General features: G+C 34.4%; 1 protein-coding gene across 1 annotated transcript in view; it reads right to left on the reverse strand.

The window, feature by feature from the left end:
• Positions 1-3115: 3115 nt before the first annotated feature.
• The window catches only part of LOC108693565 (MOXD1 homolog 2), a 106457-nt gene continuing 92821 nt past the window's right edge, over positions 3116-16751 (reverse strand). The window contains exons 4-8 of the mRNA XM_018202576.1: positions 11710-11796; positions 7927-8109; positions 5771-6223; positions 4670-4863; positions 3116-3590 (exon numbers count right to left, since the gene is read on the reverse strand). Of these exons, the coding sequence (XP_018058065.1) occupies positions 3116-3590; positions 4670-4863; positions 5771-6223; positions 7927-8109; positions 11710-11796 (1392 nt within the window). The remainder of the gene's footprint in view (positions 3591-4669; positions 4864-5770; positions 6224-7926; positions 8110-11709; positions 11797-16751) is intronic.

The following is a 16751-nucleotide window of genomic DNA, read 5'->3' on the forward strand; positions in this document are numbered from 1 at the left end:
AATTTTTTACGACTAGTTTTTATTACAACAGAAAATATATTTCTTGTGCAAAATAAAAAAGAACTTTCAGAATTTTAATTTTCCAAATTAATTTTTTGTTAAGTCAATATGAAAAAATTATTGAAATTTGGATTAAAATGTTGATGTGTTTAACCTTCGATTTGTTTAACCTTCTTCGTTTAATTCAATCTTACACTTTTCCTTCCATAGAAAAATTCAAAATACGATAAAAAATTACAATATTTTTTCATCATATTCTAAATGAATATTTATGAGCAAGTTTTAATGTCATGTAAGTTGTATACATCTATATTTTTTAAATTTCAATAATTTAATCACAGTTTCTATGTATCCTGATTATATAATTATTTTATTAGCAAAACAAATTCGATTATGAAACGCTAAATAAAATTGGGAAGTACTGCACTGAAAAAACTTCGGAGAAAGCATATGTCATATCCTAAAAAATAAATTCACGAAACGTTCTTTCACAAAAATCGCGATGTCTCGCCCGGTTCTCGAACAGCAAATAAACAGCCAACAATTAAACTCTTGCGATTAGCTCGAAAGAAGTTTTAAATTAATATTCCGCTCTGTCGATAATAATCGCGAAAATTTATTAGGATATTTCTCGTTCGATCATCGAAGAAGTCGTACATAAAAAAAAAATCAAACAATATTTCCATTGCTTTCATTATTAAATGTTACCTACTTCATCTATTAAGATGGAATAGATACATTTTAATGCGACTTAAAATTAAAGTAGCTTTGTATGGGAGCGCCAAGGCAGTGTCTCGAAATCGATGATGATAAAATGACTCACAGGCAACAACAATGAACGGCAGCTTATCAGGCAGTGTGATCGTAAGTCGGACTAATCAATTTAAAATATGAATGAATAGTGCAGTCACTAGTCATTTTCATATTCAATGGATAGGAAGTACATTTGCATGAAACAAACTCGATTTCGATTATTATTTTTCAGTATAATGTTAAGAATATTACATAAATATTTACAACATTCTACAATAAAGTTTAGCTCTTAATTACAAGTTATTAAAAATAAAATATTACTTGATCTTATATATTACTATAATTTTTCATAATATCTTATTTGTTAATTATGATCGCAGTCCATAATTCAATACGTTTTAATTCATTTATTCTTTACATTTTATCAAGATTTTAAAAATAATTTTGCACAGAACAGAATTATTTATAGGTCCCTTCTTATAATACATATAATTTTTTTAAAGTTTTGATTATTACTGTGAATGTCGATATATCGAGGCATTGAATGTGTAGTATATAAAGAACAAGGAAGTTCTCGTGTTATTCATTTCCATCACAACTTGCATTATTGATTTCTAATGTGCTGCAGTTAAAGTACGACAGAGCTGATGTATTCGTATCCGAGAAATATCCTGCTACGGTCGTTCTATGCGAACACGCGGGACATTATAGATTTTTCTGCAACAGCGTACTTCGAATATGGTAAATGCAAATGTCCCGAATATAAATAATAATATAAATTTCAAGTGAAAACTGTCTCGACAATTTATAGATATTTCGCGTGGGACTTCCGCTTTTACCGTGTTTCGAAGAGTACTGCAAAAAAATTCTCTATTATATAACAATGGTACGCGCGAACGGAAGTCGCGAAAGAGAAAAGCCGATCGTGAAATGAGAACACGATAGATCCGATCTCTCATGCTCGGTTTTACCGCAGGCGAAAATTAATATGCCGCACATCCACATCCGGCTTCCGGCCAGTCAGTGTCATTAACTCTCTCTTTTCTGAACGATTTTTAAATGCCAAGATGAATATTTGATTATCGTCATTTTGAGTTTCAAAATCGTGTGTATTTTCAAAAGTTATCGAGAATTTAAAAATTGAAGACTCGACGAAAAAAAACTTTAAACGACATAAAAAAAATGTCTACAATTGAAACTTGAAGAACATTCTAAATAAGTACACAATAATATTCCATACCTCTAATATATTTTTATACAAAGAGGTTCTTCTGAAAATAACTTTCATAGAATTATTTGCCTTAAGGTAAATGTGAAACGGAGCTTTTTCAAGATTGATTCTTAAAAAGAATTATTTCTTTGTAAGATAAAAAGTTAATTAAATTTAATTCAAAAATAATAAAATATATATGTATATATATACTTTTAATTATTTTATTAGATTTATACTTTTATTCTTATTTTTGGTATTTCTTAATTTAATACAGCCATGTAACATGTATTAAGAAAGAGAGAGAGTTAATAAATTCTTAATAAAATCGAACACCGTACGTGGATTTTCGATGACATGCCTCCGTAAAATTACTATAATTTTATTTCAACACCTATAAGTCGAGATAACGTGAATTCGGTAATTTCTTCTACGTTTTCTATGATATATATATGTATATAGGTTTCATCTACACCGAATCGAATGGTGATTGCAATTGTTCTTTTCCTCTCGCAGAAATTCGACATTCTCGACTAAAGGCTGGCGAATTCTTCGCGATACGCGCGTGTATATGTTACTTAAGTCTTTATGAGCTGCTTATTTTAAAAATTAAATAAATTCAACTTTTAAATATAAATTTCAATGAAATGCAAATATAAACTGTTAAGCTAAATTAAATTCTGGCAAAAATTTTTCGAGTATTTAGTATTCCTAAATTAAATATATCAAGATAGCGATTTCTCTCTTCGATTATCTCACTTTAAACATTTCACTATTTAGTATCGGAGTAATGAAGGCCGAATGGCTGTAACTTTTATTATCTATCGTATGAAACACGATATAGTACACGACGAAGATTGCACCAGCCGCTAGTCATATCGAAAAGGTCGCTCCACTTTGAAAAAAAAGAGCTCACTGATCGAATCACTCGAGAGTCGAATGCGCTCCCGGATGCGCTCGGTTGGAGAACAATAACATTTATCTAAGCCTAAGTATCGCGTCGCTGAGATTGGCATATACTTACGCGAACATACGCATGCGCCAGTTGCTACTGTTGCTGTTGCTCGGTCTGCTATTCGATCGCGATGGATGACCACCAAGGCGATCCTGGATCCGAGTGAACTCGAACGACCGCTCGTCCGGCGGCGACGTTCACCTGAACGCAGCGCCGGCGACGACAGTGACGGCGGCCAGGATCACAGCTGCCGATACTGTACGGCCGCAGGAACTACCAGCTGTGGGACCCGCGTCGCTGCTGCGGGACACCTTGCTACGAACCAATTGACCTCGCTCAACTGCGTTCGACTCGTCGCTGTCAGGATCTACGGGCGCACCAATATCGCCGTCCTCGCTCAGCAACATCGATAATTTGTTCCGCAGTGGCTTCTTCGCGCAGGGCACGCTCGCTTCCTCATAGGGCCTAAGGATGCGTGGGTAGTGCACCTCGAGATTTTCTGTACCGGGCAGAGCGCCTTTACTGCTACCACATAACGGCTTAAACGTGCCGCTTCGAGTGGCTTCTTGGAAACTTTGGAAATTCGATTCCCAGTCGTAGCTGACTAGTCGTTCCTCGAGCGTCATGCCCTTTAAGTTCGGCGGCTCCTGGATCATCACCGGACTGGAAGCCCTATGCCAAAAATGAAGTCTCGTAAAGTCGCGTGTTTCTCTCGCACACAGGTTTTTATAATTGGACTGTTTACTTCGATTATTTTATATGTGATGTAAAGATGTGATAAAGTCGTTCGAAGGAGCCGTCTTTATTTGATTTATCTACACACGTATGCGTACTGTCTATGAATATTATATTACGTAATCTGATTGTATTACATGATAATATATGTGTGGTATATATTATGTATGATTTATATGAGTAGGTGGACCAAGAAGGCTCTCACTTCCTGATTCACCTCATTAGGAACTCGGTATTAAAACATGGCGGTGAAATGAACAGTTAGGTAAAAGTATGCGATTATAATTCACACACACTCATAAATGTTTCCTTTCATACACTTCTTTTTTCCTATATTTCAATTTAGTCATTACGTACAAATTTTTCATTTATAAATGAATATCGCAGCTGTTTATATATTATATATATATATATATTATTAAATATCTTTAATTACTAAACATCAAAACAATTAAGAAACGATAAAAAAACTTTGGAAATTTTATCAAGAGTTAATTTACAATAAGAATTGAATATTGCGTATCTTAGCAAAGGCCAGCACGTCTGATGCGAGGTAATATCTAATATCACTTTTTAAGTCAATAATGGCTAACACTTTTGTAATGTACGAGCTCTGTCCCTAATAGCCAATTTAGAATGATCAAAGAGCAAAATGTCGAATGATCGTCGTTTGCATGGAATTATATAAACTGATAACAATGTATAACTGCATCATCAACTTTCCTCTCATTCGCGTAAATAATTTATCAATTGAAATTATAACGATAAAGTAAAAGACAAATAGTCAATTAAAATTACGTTACAGAAATCGTCATAAAACAATTTATGTCTGAGATAAATTTTAGACTCGTTACAATTAATCAATTAATTCAAATACTATTAAAAATGTCTTTCGAAAGATTTAAAAATATATAAAATATGTCTAGCATTTTTCGTCTTCTCAATTGTTTATATAATCTTATCATACGATTTTTTGTTGATATAAACGGCTATAAATTTATGGAAATGTCACTTACTGTATTAATTTCTGGATTCCCAAGCTGTGCAGCACCGTCGGTAGCGAGGGCAATGAATAACAAAGAGATAATTCAATACGAGGATAATAGAGAACGGACACCAGGCAAGTTTCTTCTCTCGTTCCCAGGCCGCCGAGCGTAATGGCCGTACGAGATTCAGACGAGTACGTGCACTCGGTGACTAAATGATCTCCCTATAACATAAAATAATCATCTGAATAATATTAGACTGAACAGAGAATATTAAAATTTTTAAAACCTTTCGATATATCATCAACTTATTGTAATAAAACAATAAAAAAAATAGCAGTAATATGTATAAGTTTAAATCGAAATTTTTGGATTGATATAGCAAAATCGCAATGCATACATCGATACTTTACTGTAATGATTTTCAATGATTTTACTTTTCAATTCAATTCTGTCATAATTATTTTTACTTAATGTTAACACGTAATCGCGTTTAAGTCCACCCCGTTCAAGCTCATTCAAACAATTAAATTCAGGTTCATGCCCTGCATCTGTAGCATGTCGGCACTTTACGTGATCAAAGCTATACTTATTGCACGTTAATAAACTTTATAACAAGCTCATAAACTTTCTGATACGTGCTATGGGTTATAATACAGCTAGAAGTATGTTCGCGGCAAGTAAACGAAAGGCGTGCAACGCAGCGGAAACAGAAAAATAAGAATATATTAAAGAATCGCTGTAGAAGATGTAAGTTGCTCGCGAAGCACTTAAAAATAATCTTGGATTATTTTCAAAGAAAAAATCTTGGCGGATAGATTCGAGTTCGAGATACTTTTCCCCGAGTCTGTTCGCGATCCTCTTCCGGGAATCGGGAATATTTTATAATTGCATTAGTTATGCAGGGTAGAAATAAGTTCAATAAATTAGCCAATAAATTGGATTTTGATATAACGATTAAAATAAAATCTATAACTTAAGCCCGCAATGTTCGATGTCTTCTTCTCAAATATAATTATTATTCATTAATAGAGAAAGTTCGCCATTCCATTGGGAAATGCTATCTTTCAATAATATATAAGCAATATAATACATCGTACATCATACGTTGTATGTTAAGACTGTACTTACCGGGTACACCTTGACTGGTCTCTGAAGCCTCCGATACTCCTGATAATTGGGATCGTAGTTGGTGTCGGCGGCGATCGGCGGCAGCTCTTCGCTGGCGCGGATCTGCCGCAGGCGGACCTTTCTGCCGAGCTGGTGGGTGTGCATGATCACGGCGAACATGTTAATGCCGCTGTTCGGTATCGTCTGACCGGTGCAATCGGCGATGCAGTGGCCCTCGGAGACCACCTCAGGCTGGCCGGGCGGTATTATGTGCCGCCAGTTCGGATCAATGCCAACACTGAGGATACCAGCGTCATGGCCGCGCAGTCGATCGGTATAGAGAAGACGCAGGCCGCTGCTGTCGCTGATGAAGGCGTCCAGCTGCGGGTTCGTGTAGTGGGTCTCCAACATGTAGTAGCGCGGCCCCGCGTACGGATTGAGCGCGTATCCGGCCTCCGGCGGATAATTAAAGCCCTGGTGCGGCAAAAGAGAGAGAAGGAAACGATGGATTATGCAGAAGCTGCCAGTAAATAAAAACAGGACCGGCAGCGAATATCCCAGTCCGGTTCTGATCGCGGGCCCGTTCTCGTCCGATCTGGTCCGGTCTGATCCCGCCCCTACCTCAGCGACGTTTCAAGTCTGGTATAATCGGTATACGCCTCGATCCATCAGAACGGGCCCCCGATGAAAATTGTCGCTCATGGAATTCGTTTCCTTATTGGGCGTGTATGGTACTCACGAATTATGCTCGATTAATTTTAATTTTTAGGTACCGATGATGAGCAAGATAATAATCCGCCCAATTCGGAGAATCGTCGTGCGATATAATCGCTAATCTTGAGAACATTTTGAATTTAAATTTATTAACATAGCCCCAATAATTTCGACCGTTAGCACCAAACGTGTTTGCATTATTAATGAGATTTTTATTTTAATTCTAAGTATTCAAACACAAATGTGCATGTGTATGTGAGGTCATTCTTATTTTACTATCGTTTGTAGTTAATCAAATTGTCCGCAGTGGAAATTTTATTTATTATTTTTTGTCTGAGATTAAAATAATCATTTAATAATATTACCAAATAAATGTAGATTGGCGAAATGTATTATCGTCACTATTTTTGAAAGTAATCTGAATAAATATTTGAATATAACAGTAATATTGATATACATATTGTTTCAAAAATTAAAATAAAAGTAAAAACGTTTATTGTACTATTTAATATTACAATTTAATAATATCGCGTGTTATATCAATTGATGTTATTATCAATGTTATTTCATTATTTATTGGGAACTATATACAAGACAACGCGTTTTACGATTGGTTGCAATTTCACAGGACGTTCATATTACCAATAACCACGAAGAAACAAGTTTGCGGTATTCATGTTCTCACATTGGTATACATTACACCACACTCGGAATTATCACGAAACTCCGAACGTGCTTTGCACGATCACGCGCAATACTTCACGAAAAGTTAAGTTTACGTAGTGAAGGGTCAATGGACACTTCCGATGATCAAAGTTATAGAGAAACAAATAAGATACAATAAATTTAATTAATATATTCCGCTTATATATTTTTTGTCCATTTTTTAAAAGAAATACTTTATATACGGAAAGAACAGTTTTTTGCTCTAGTATTTAAAAATTTAACTACTTATAAATCTGAAAATAATTTTGTTGAATTATCAAAATAATTATATAAAACGATTAAGTATTGATGACAACAAGTAACTTGCAAAAAGTAACGTTTTAGCAATCAGTTGGAGCCACATAATTATTTTAATGGGTCAAATAAAATTATTTTCGGAAATAAATTTTTAAATACTTCAACGGAACCATTCTTTCCATATTCTCAATTAAATAATTTATTAAACCATTTTATTCTCTGACACCGAATCAAAGATTTCGATAAAACAACTGGATAATTCCATTATTGGCAAAATGACTAAAGAATTTTAATTAATGATCGTTACAAAATGCGAAAACGCGTAATGTTCAGTGAAAATAAATGATTTTCAAAATTTGTATTTTGTGCATCTCTGAAATTTTGTGCAGCAGATAGTTTCTGTGACTACTGAAAACTTGTCAGAGCATGGAAGCACCTCAGTCGAGGTGCCTCACGTCGAGGTCTTCGGTATATAAACGTAAGAGAAGTTTTTGACATACCTCAGAACCGAGACTCCAAGTGGCTGCGATCGTATTGCACTGGAATGTGGGTTTATCAGGAACATAACAGACACCCCCGGTAGTTTCGGCCGCGGATTCCAATTCGGCTTGATCTCCGCGGCACTCGTACAGGGTCATGTGGTGAAGGTATTCGTGGCTTCCCGGCTGAATAACTGGTTCGTACTGAAATATACAACAGGCGTATAAGCTCGTAACGAGGATTAATGTCGAGCGCATTTTGGTCGTGTACGTAACGTGTTCATAACTCAAGAACAACCTTGATTATATACCTTGACACTTTTATCGCAGTAGAATCGATGCTGAATTGATTGAAGAAGCCACGAGCTTCAAGTAGAGATTGTCTCGTTTATTCGTATAACTTAATCTCGTTAATGGAAAAAAAATTGCAAGATTCTTTATTTCTTTCAAAGTTTTCGTGTCGCATCATTTTACGGGCAATTAATCCGATTAATGATTAACGACGTGTACTTGCCGTTTCGATTTAAAACAAAAACGAACGTCAATGAATTGAATTGATTCATCGAATTGAATGGATAATGGAATATCAGCAGTAACAGAAAAAGGCACTTCGTACTTTAATAAACGTCGATTCTAACAGTTTGGGGAAAACTATTTGAGCACAAAATTGGCAAAGAGCAATCTCCGACGCAAGTCGATACGGTTTTTCTCGCGTCGGGAAAACGAGTTTCGGCACGTTTACCTTTCAATAGGAGTAACAAATTAAGGCCCACTAATACCACGGTTAACGACAGTTCACTCGACTGTTACCCTTAGAATACCTTGGTGCTCCGTCAATAAAAGTTCCATAAACTCCAAAAGGGGAGACGGGTGTCCGCGTTTTAAGCGCTTAAGTTATCGCAATCGAAACACTAATCGTTTTTCCTCTCTTCCTTCCACTCTCCTGTCGCTGTACCTGTGATAGGAACACAGAGCAATCTCATCGCATAGTTGGGTCACGTCTGATCGAGTTCGAGATTCAGGTGTCGGTCGGTCGACCGACGCTAGATAGAGTGAACTATATTAGCCAGCCGAGCCAACACCCTATTCGGAAATACCGGTGCGGATATAAACATCAGCAACAGACGAAATACGATAGAAACGAGAATGGAAGAAACAGGACTGAGTAATAAAAAATAGAAATAAGAATACAGTAGCAAATAAAATAGAATATTCCGATAATATTAAGTAAAAACGTATTTCAAGAGAGGAAGTAATCGTACGGGAAAAAAAGATCAGCTGCCACAGCTAAAAATTAGAAAAATTAGATGGCAGCTAAATTCAGTATAGCATTATATAGACACCTAACGTCGTGCGAGGTCTAATTTTCATTTAGTTGTAAAATCTAAATATTATCATTGTAACAGACAAGTATTTTGCTATTACGTCGATCATTGCACCAAACGTTTTCTGTGTAGCAGACAGTTTAGTAGCAAGTACAGTTTCAGCAAACTTTTAGCTGTGATAGAGACAATTTTCTTTTACACGAATACATATCACTATGACGACTAACTTTATGTTGCTAAATAAATTAATTGTAACAGACAAGCATATTTTGCTATCACGTCTTTATATTAGCTACAACAGCAATTCTTTGTATGTATTAGCAAATTTCATAGCTATAGTAACTAATGCAATTTTAATTAATCAGAATTAGCTGTGGTCAGAAACATTTTTTTTCCGTGTAGTTTGCTTGAATTCACTACAAATCCAAATGTGTAAAATTAACTTCAATATGTGTGTTATTTTCCGTATAAAAATAAAAACTATATTGCACGTTTAATCAATATTTGAATGCAAATTATGCAAATTATAATATGTTATTTTTACATGGAAAACTAATCACACACTTACATTGAAATTACTTTTCATATACTTAAATTTGCAAAAAATTGTGAAATTCACATAACCTTTATTAGACACCAAGATCCGTCTTTAACGAATATATTTTTCTTCGTTTGTATAAAAATATAAAAGTAAAATATAGATAGAAAAAATTTTGTAAATTAGCTAACATGATGATGATCATGTATCATTTACTTATTCTAGTTTTCCGGTTTAACTATTTACGTTATACTATAACTATTTACGTAGGACGTTATATCGTTGTATCGACGTTAAATAATAACTGAATAAAATTAGAATAGAATATATAACTAAGGTGAGATTTTATTGAGTTATCATATACTTTGCGAGAGAGGAAGAATATAACTCGAGAAGCGTTAAACGTGAATTATTTGAGGAAATATCTTGTTCAAATTATTCGCTAACATAAAATTCACACCGAATAGAAAGTAGTAAAAATAGGTGAATACATAAATTCTAGAATTTATAGCATAAAAAATAACATTTACTCGATCTTTTATATCAAAAACTTCAAATATTACGGTATCTTTTTTAATTATGCAATTCTTCGGTTTAAAACCAATTTCTCCCGAATATAGGCAGAAGTGAATTTTCATTCCTTTACATATCCATCGATCTATATTCTATATATTTGTACAATGTCTATTAACGTATAAGGTATTACAATATTTGAGATTTTGTGATTCATTTTAGACACAATAAAAATTAACAACTTTGAATTAATATCTGATATAAAAGTATAATAAAGTAGTAGTCGGTAATAAACAGGATCCATTCGCTGTAGTTTTGATTGCGTAAATATACAATACATATAACAATAGATTGGATAACATTAACGTAACAGATTCTGTTGACAATAAAATATCGCGTTGAATTCGCGAAAGTGTAGATATGCAAACTTTTACTGCCTGACTTGCTCTTTACTACTAGTCCAACTTCGATTTTTAGCACGCGATTTGGAGAATGCGCATCTCTCTGCATCAAAATGAAACTTTATACTAACGTGAATCGATACTCGGCAGTAATACAAGGTTTATGACCGCATGCTTTGTCACTGTCGCATTTATCGATGACATCTCGTGCATCGATCTGTCATCGTTGGTAGTGAAAACCGGCGGCCGGAACGGCGAAATGATCTCGCCTACCGCATTGATCCTGCCATCATACAGATCCGCCCATTCGTTCATTTATGATAAAGTTTTACAGCCGGATTGATCGATCGACTTGCATTCGGCACGCAAATCGAAAATCTTTTTCTAATCAAGCGAACAATAAGCACGCGAGCATATTTTAGCATTTCTTTTTTGTTTGCCATAAAAAGTAATTGCATATATTTTAAATGCATGTATATAATTATAAGAATAATAAAAATTCTTGGAATAATCAAAATGTATTCTTGATTAGGATATAAGAAAAATCTAAATGTATTAAAAAGACAAAAATATAAAATAATTTAATATTTTTAAAATTTTATATAATATCAAGATTATTATTTAAGAGACTACCAAAAGAGATGCGAGATTGTGAATTAAAACAATTGTTTTTAATAGTACTTTCTAGTAGCAGTACATCAGAATATTTCTAAAAGAAACCGTTGACTATGATTAAACACTTGGTACAAAATATTGTAACTTCTAGATTATCATTTTGCGCGGCATATTTATCGGACGGCTACCTGAAGATGTTGCATCTTCAGACGCGAAAACACGCGAGGCAGAAGATAACTCCCGTATAGGGAGAAGAGGGTGAGACGGGAGGGAGATAGGAGGGGCGAGTCGGTAAACTCGACGTGCAGTTTCTTCGGCAGTACAAGAGCATCCACCTTCGCTTTAATCAAGTCGGAGAGCAGCGGGCGCGCGCGAGCTACCGTAAACGGGTTATATACCTGGAGGAACTCACCTTCACGACGTGGTGTTTCTGATTAATGCTCGGCATCCTCAGGACACGGCACCAGAGCAGCGTGTCTTGCCCCATGGGTAAACGAACCTGCACAGCAATTCGAATGGTACTTCGTTAAGCAAGTATAATTCCATGAGAAACTAATGGATAGAGCCGCTACATTGGGACCATTGATACTTCGTATCAGCATCGATGTCACGGAAATGTATCAATGTATCACTTTATATAGGAGGAAAATTTGATTCTGATATGTACGCAACTGTATATATACTAGAAATGCATACATTTTGAAACAATTAAACTGTAAAGTATAATATTCAAATTGCTCGTTTTTTTTTGCAAAGCAAATACACAAAAGAAACGGTCTATAATCGAGCAGAACAAAGTTAACAATATTTCACTTTATTATAGGAAATAAGCAAATAGAATTAATAAACGTTTCGGAACACATAGGTCCTTTATCAACAATTATTCAATGATAAATTGATCGATATCAAATAATTAACATTACATTTATAATAATTGATTAATTCGCAAGGAAACATTTGAAACAGTTGTACTAAAGCAGTTTGTTCTTCAGCCTTAAAATCCTGTTTTTTAATGTAAATGTAGAGATGACATTTTTTAAAAATAATGTTTGTCAATTTTCAGTGTCAGAGAATAAATTGAAATTGAAATAAGGATGCATTCCCTAATAGCAAGCTGACGTCAAAAGGATGTCAAAATGACGACAAAATGACGTACCTGGGTTACTATATAGTAAAATATAAAAAGTATAAGCAAAGTTGGAGAAATACGTAGATATTATATGCACTTATATTTTTAGCTTCAAATGATCATTTCCATTTCAAAAATTAGAATTCCATTATAAATTTTCTATAATTATTTTCTATAATAACTAAGTTTTAATAACAAAATCACTGTAAAATCACTGTAAAATTTTAAATTAACAGTAAACACAACACAAAATAAAAATATTACTATTAAAATATTATTACAAAATGTGTTATTCAAATGTATAAAATATAAATGAGATTTTATATATGATTATTATCAGATACAGTCAAAGAGTAAAACATCAAACAGATTATTCGAAAAATATATTTGTGCTATAAATATTTATTCTATCGGATCATAATTTCATTGTTTCGAAAATATATTACATTTCATCTTTCTTTTAAAAGTAATAAATACAAAGAGTGTGTATCTGTATCTGGGATGAATAGTAAGAAGTATAAAAGGGGAAAATTCGAGGAACTTAGCTACTTGATGCATATGTCAGGTTAATGGTTTAAACAACGGAGTAAGAGCAGTTAAACGCAAATATATACGAGAAATTCATTACCATATTTTCCGACGCCGCGTGCGACTTACGTAACAAGGTTGCAAGTTGCTTTTGTGATATACGAGCCCATTTCGCTCTGTCTCAAAGCGGCGCCTTCCACGCCACGCGACTATTTTGCACAGTTCTCATGCACGGCCGGTTGTATTGTGCATGAACGTGTTGCGAGTTTTTCGGCACGTATAACAGAATAAGAACTGTATGTACTGGCGTTAGTTGCGTTACTTGTTTTACGTGTTTCGCTCGATATACACAGGCTGTATTGTTACGTGTGAACACATATTGTTTAAAATAGTACTTCGCAATATTGTAGACACCGCTTAGCCGTATCCGGCTGCATTGTACACCGATGTACCTCGATTATTTCGACATGTAGAGTAGAAGATTTATAAATGGTGAGATGAAAAATATTTATTTTATAAAAATTTCTCCGGCGCAAGTCGAATATACATAGGTTTCATGGAATACGATGTAGCAACTTGCTTGCACCATTTTCAAATTTTGCGATTTCTACCGTTTGTTAGAGAGAGAGAGAAAGAGAGTGCCACTGTTTCATTAATTTTTACATTCTCACCGCACATTTGCGAATATCATTTCTGTTATAAATTTTTCTTAAAACATGTTGAATTTATTTTAGTTCAAAATTAAAATATATATCCCCTTACACTGAAAAAAACTTACTAAATCTTAATTTCTTTGAATAGTATTAAGCAAACGTTAAAATTTAGTATTTTATTCAGTGTATCTATCTTTTATTGTACTTGTTTTATTGTTTGTCAATGACATCACATCATGATACCCTAATTACAACTAATTATATAAGCTGTACGATTTTGTAACTGATTTGATTAATTATACGCTTCTCGCTTCGTGACAGGATAAGAATTATACATACCAGTGTTAGTTGTGCTACTTGTCTTGTATATATCTCCTATCTACAAGTCAGATTCTACCGAATTACTCACGGAGTACGAGATTTTGCGCATCAATGGAACCACGCTCGGTGTTACCATGTATCTCGATAAATACGGAGACCCAAAGGGAATAGGTACAGGAAAAGGTTGGGTGCTGGTGGATCGTTTCAAACTGTTCGCCGCGGGGCGTATGGACGACCGTTCGAGAAAATTACAATTCTCTTTTTCGCGCATCTCTCCCTCTTCCGACGAGCGACGATCGTGAATCCTGGCCCTAAGCGCTCCAACCGCGCCGGCGGATTCTCCCACGCGCTTATGCGAAATTATCGATGTGAGATTACCGGGAAGGACGAGCGCGTTTATTGTTTTGCGGTCGAGCACGTTGACTGACGCCTCGGGGCGATGGAGAAATTTTTAGGGACCACGCGAACGCATTTCCGATTTCTACGCCGACAAGCATCGAACTGTCTCCGCCATTTCGAAACGATCTTTCTTCGTTGACATTCACAAAGTGACATAAAATGTTCGAAAATAAAATACAGAAACTTCCATGAATCCATCTATAATTAAATAGAAAAAATCCTGTATTCATTGAAAGAAAGGATTTTGTTAATTCAACTATTCTATCAATACCTTTAACAAGTAACCTGTAAATATGTGACAACAAATTGATTTGTGTGATTATTGCACTAATCTGCATAAACACACACACACACACACACACACACACACACACACACACACACACCAATTAATTATTAGTAACAGAAGCAAACTCTATATAGAATCTAACCTATCTTTTGGATAGACTTTAAGCTCGTTTATGTAGAAATCGTAGATGATCGTGAAGTCTTAAGTCGTAGGAAACTGACCAATCACAGTCAAATAGGGAGGATAGACTAGAATTGATCAATTTCTTATGATTTAAGACCCTACATCTATGACTTCTATATATATGAGCTTCTTATTTGCAAGTGATACTGTTGATTATTTATTACATGAGAAATAATTAATTTGTAACTAATCAACAATAGTAACTAATCGATCGTTTTTTTTTTTAACAAATATATTTGTTTTTCCTTCATTTATTCTTATAACAAAATTATTTCTCTCAGTGTTAAAGCTCCAAGTAGAACAAGTCACAATAATGTCAAAATGATATTAAAATGATATTAATGAATTGGAAATGTTTAGAAAATGACTTTTGAAAAATGACTAATAATTTTAGAGTCATTTGGAGATTATTTTGATAGACTTTATATCATAATGACTCGTGGTTCTGCTCGGCGGATCTGCTTAAATATTTCTATAAAAATTTATATACATATCTGATTCTGCAAACCGTACGTTGAAATTTTTTTGAAACACAATCATGAGTAATAATTTAATAATTTTATATGCACGTCTTTATAAAAATATTAATAATTTAATGTTAAGAATCTTAAATCTGCTAATAATTTATTGCGATGTCAATAATAAAATAACTGTAGTAATTAAGAACATGTTTGATTTTTAATTCTAAATTTGTTAAAATAAATTCAACATGTTTCATCAAAAAGTTATAACGGAAATACAATGGTATTCGTAATGTACGGCGAGAATATAAAAATTAACGAACCGGTAACAATCCTTCTAATAAACAGTAGAATTTTAAGAATGGCGCAATGTAAATTCATTTCTCATCAGCCTCGTCTTCTTCTGTGCCTATTCTTCTATTCATATTCATCGTGGCGCGATACAAAAGTTATTCGACTGTTCGGTAACTTTTGCATACTAAGTTAAGAGCAAACTTTCTCGCGATATTCAAAAAAGAAATGCAGGTCGAATACAGAAATATAATGCCAGTGATATTCTAAAAACATCAATGCCAAAACATATCAATAATTTTAAAAAATTCAAAAATAAAAAAGTTCAAAAATATCTTAGATATTTCAGTATTTTGACACTAAAATTGGAAATGAGATATATAATCATTAAATAATTTTGAAGAAAAATTTCGAGTGAATGAGCAAAATAAACACTTGAAACGTCATTGGAATTTCATCTATTATTTTCTATAACCTAGAAAATATTCGTAATTCATTCACAAGCATTATATTTAAATATATCTAAAATACGAAATAATTCCCCTGTAATTAATATATAAGTTTCTTTCAGTTACTTTAGTTCTTTTTACATTGTTTGCAGCTAAAGTAAAAGAACATATGCTGTTCCTTGGAACGAGGAAAGAAGACGAAAAGTAACGTACAAATGCAGCTAAAAAGTACAGACCTGTTATCTCGATTATTCCACTACGGCGATTGTAACGAAGTCTCGGTAACGCGAACGGGCACAAAAATCTCGCGAAAAATGGCAAAATTCGACAAACTGGAAATGTATTTACGAGAGAATACATTTTGTGCTAGGCGCTTGCTTGTCTCAAACGATATTACATGGTCAACATTTCCGGGTCGTTTATCAGCACGTCCAGTGAATGATCTTGCACTTTTTCGCAGACCAACGAGCGTAATACGCAAGGGTGGCCCGATTCCGGTCTCGATATAAACTATAAACAGCGCCGGGGCAGACGGTGAAATTAGCATTGTCCGATTCTCGGCGATAGCGCCGACCTCGTAATCTACGACCCGGCGACGCTAATGAACGAATAGTTTTTGCCGGATGTGACCCGGTTAAGATTTATGTCGTCATAAATTCGGCACACAATGCCTTCTCTCTTTCTCCATCTCCATCTCTCTCTCTCTCTCTCTCTCTCTCTCTCTCTCTCTCTCTCTCTCTCTCTCTCTCTC

Source organism: Atta colombica, unplaced genomic scaffold (genome assembly GCF_001594045.1).
Source record: "Atta colombica isolate Treedump-2 unplaced genomic scaffold, Acol1.0 scaffold92, whole genome shotgun sequence".
NCBI classification, from domain to species: Eukaryota; Metazoa; Arthropoda; class Insecta; order Hymenoptera; family Formicidae; genus Atta; species Atta colombica.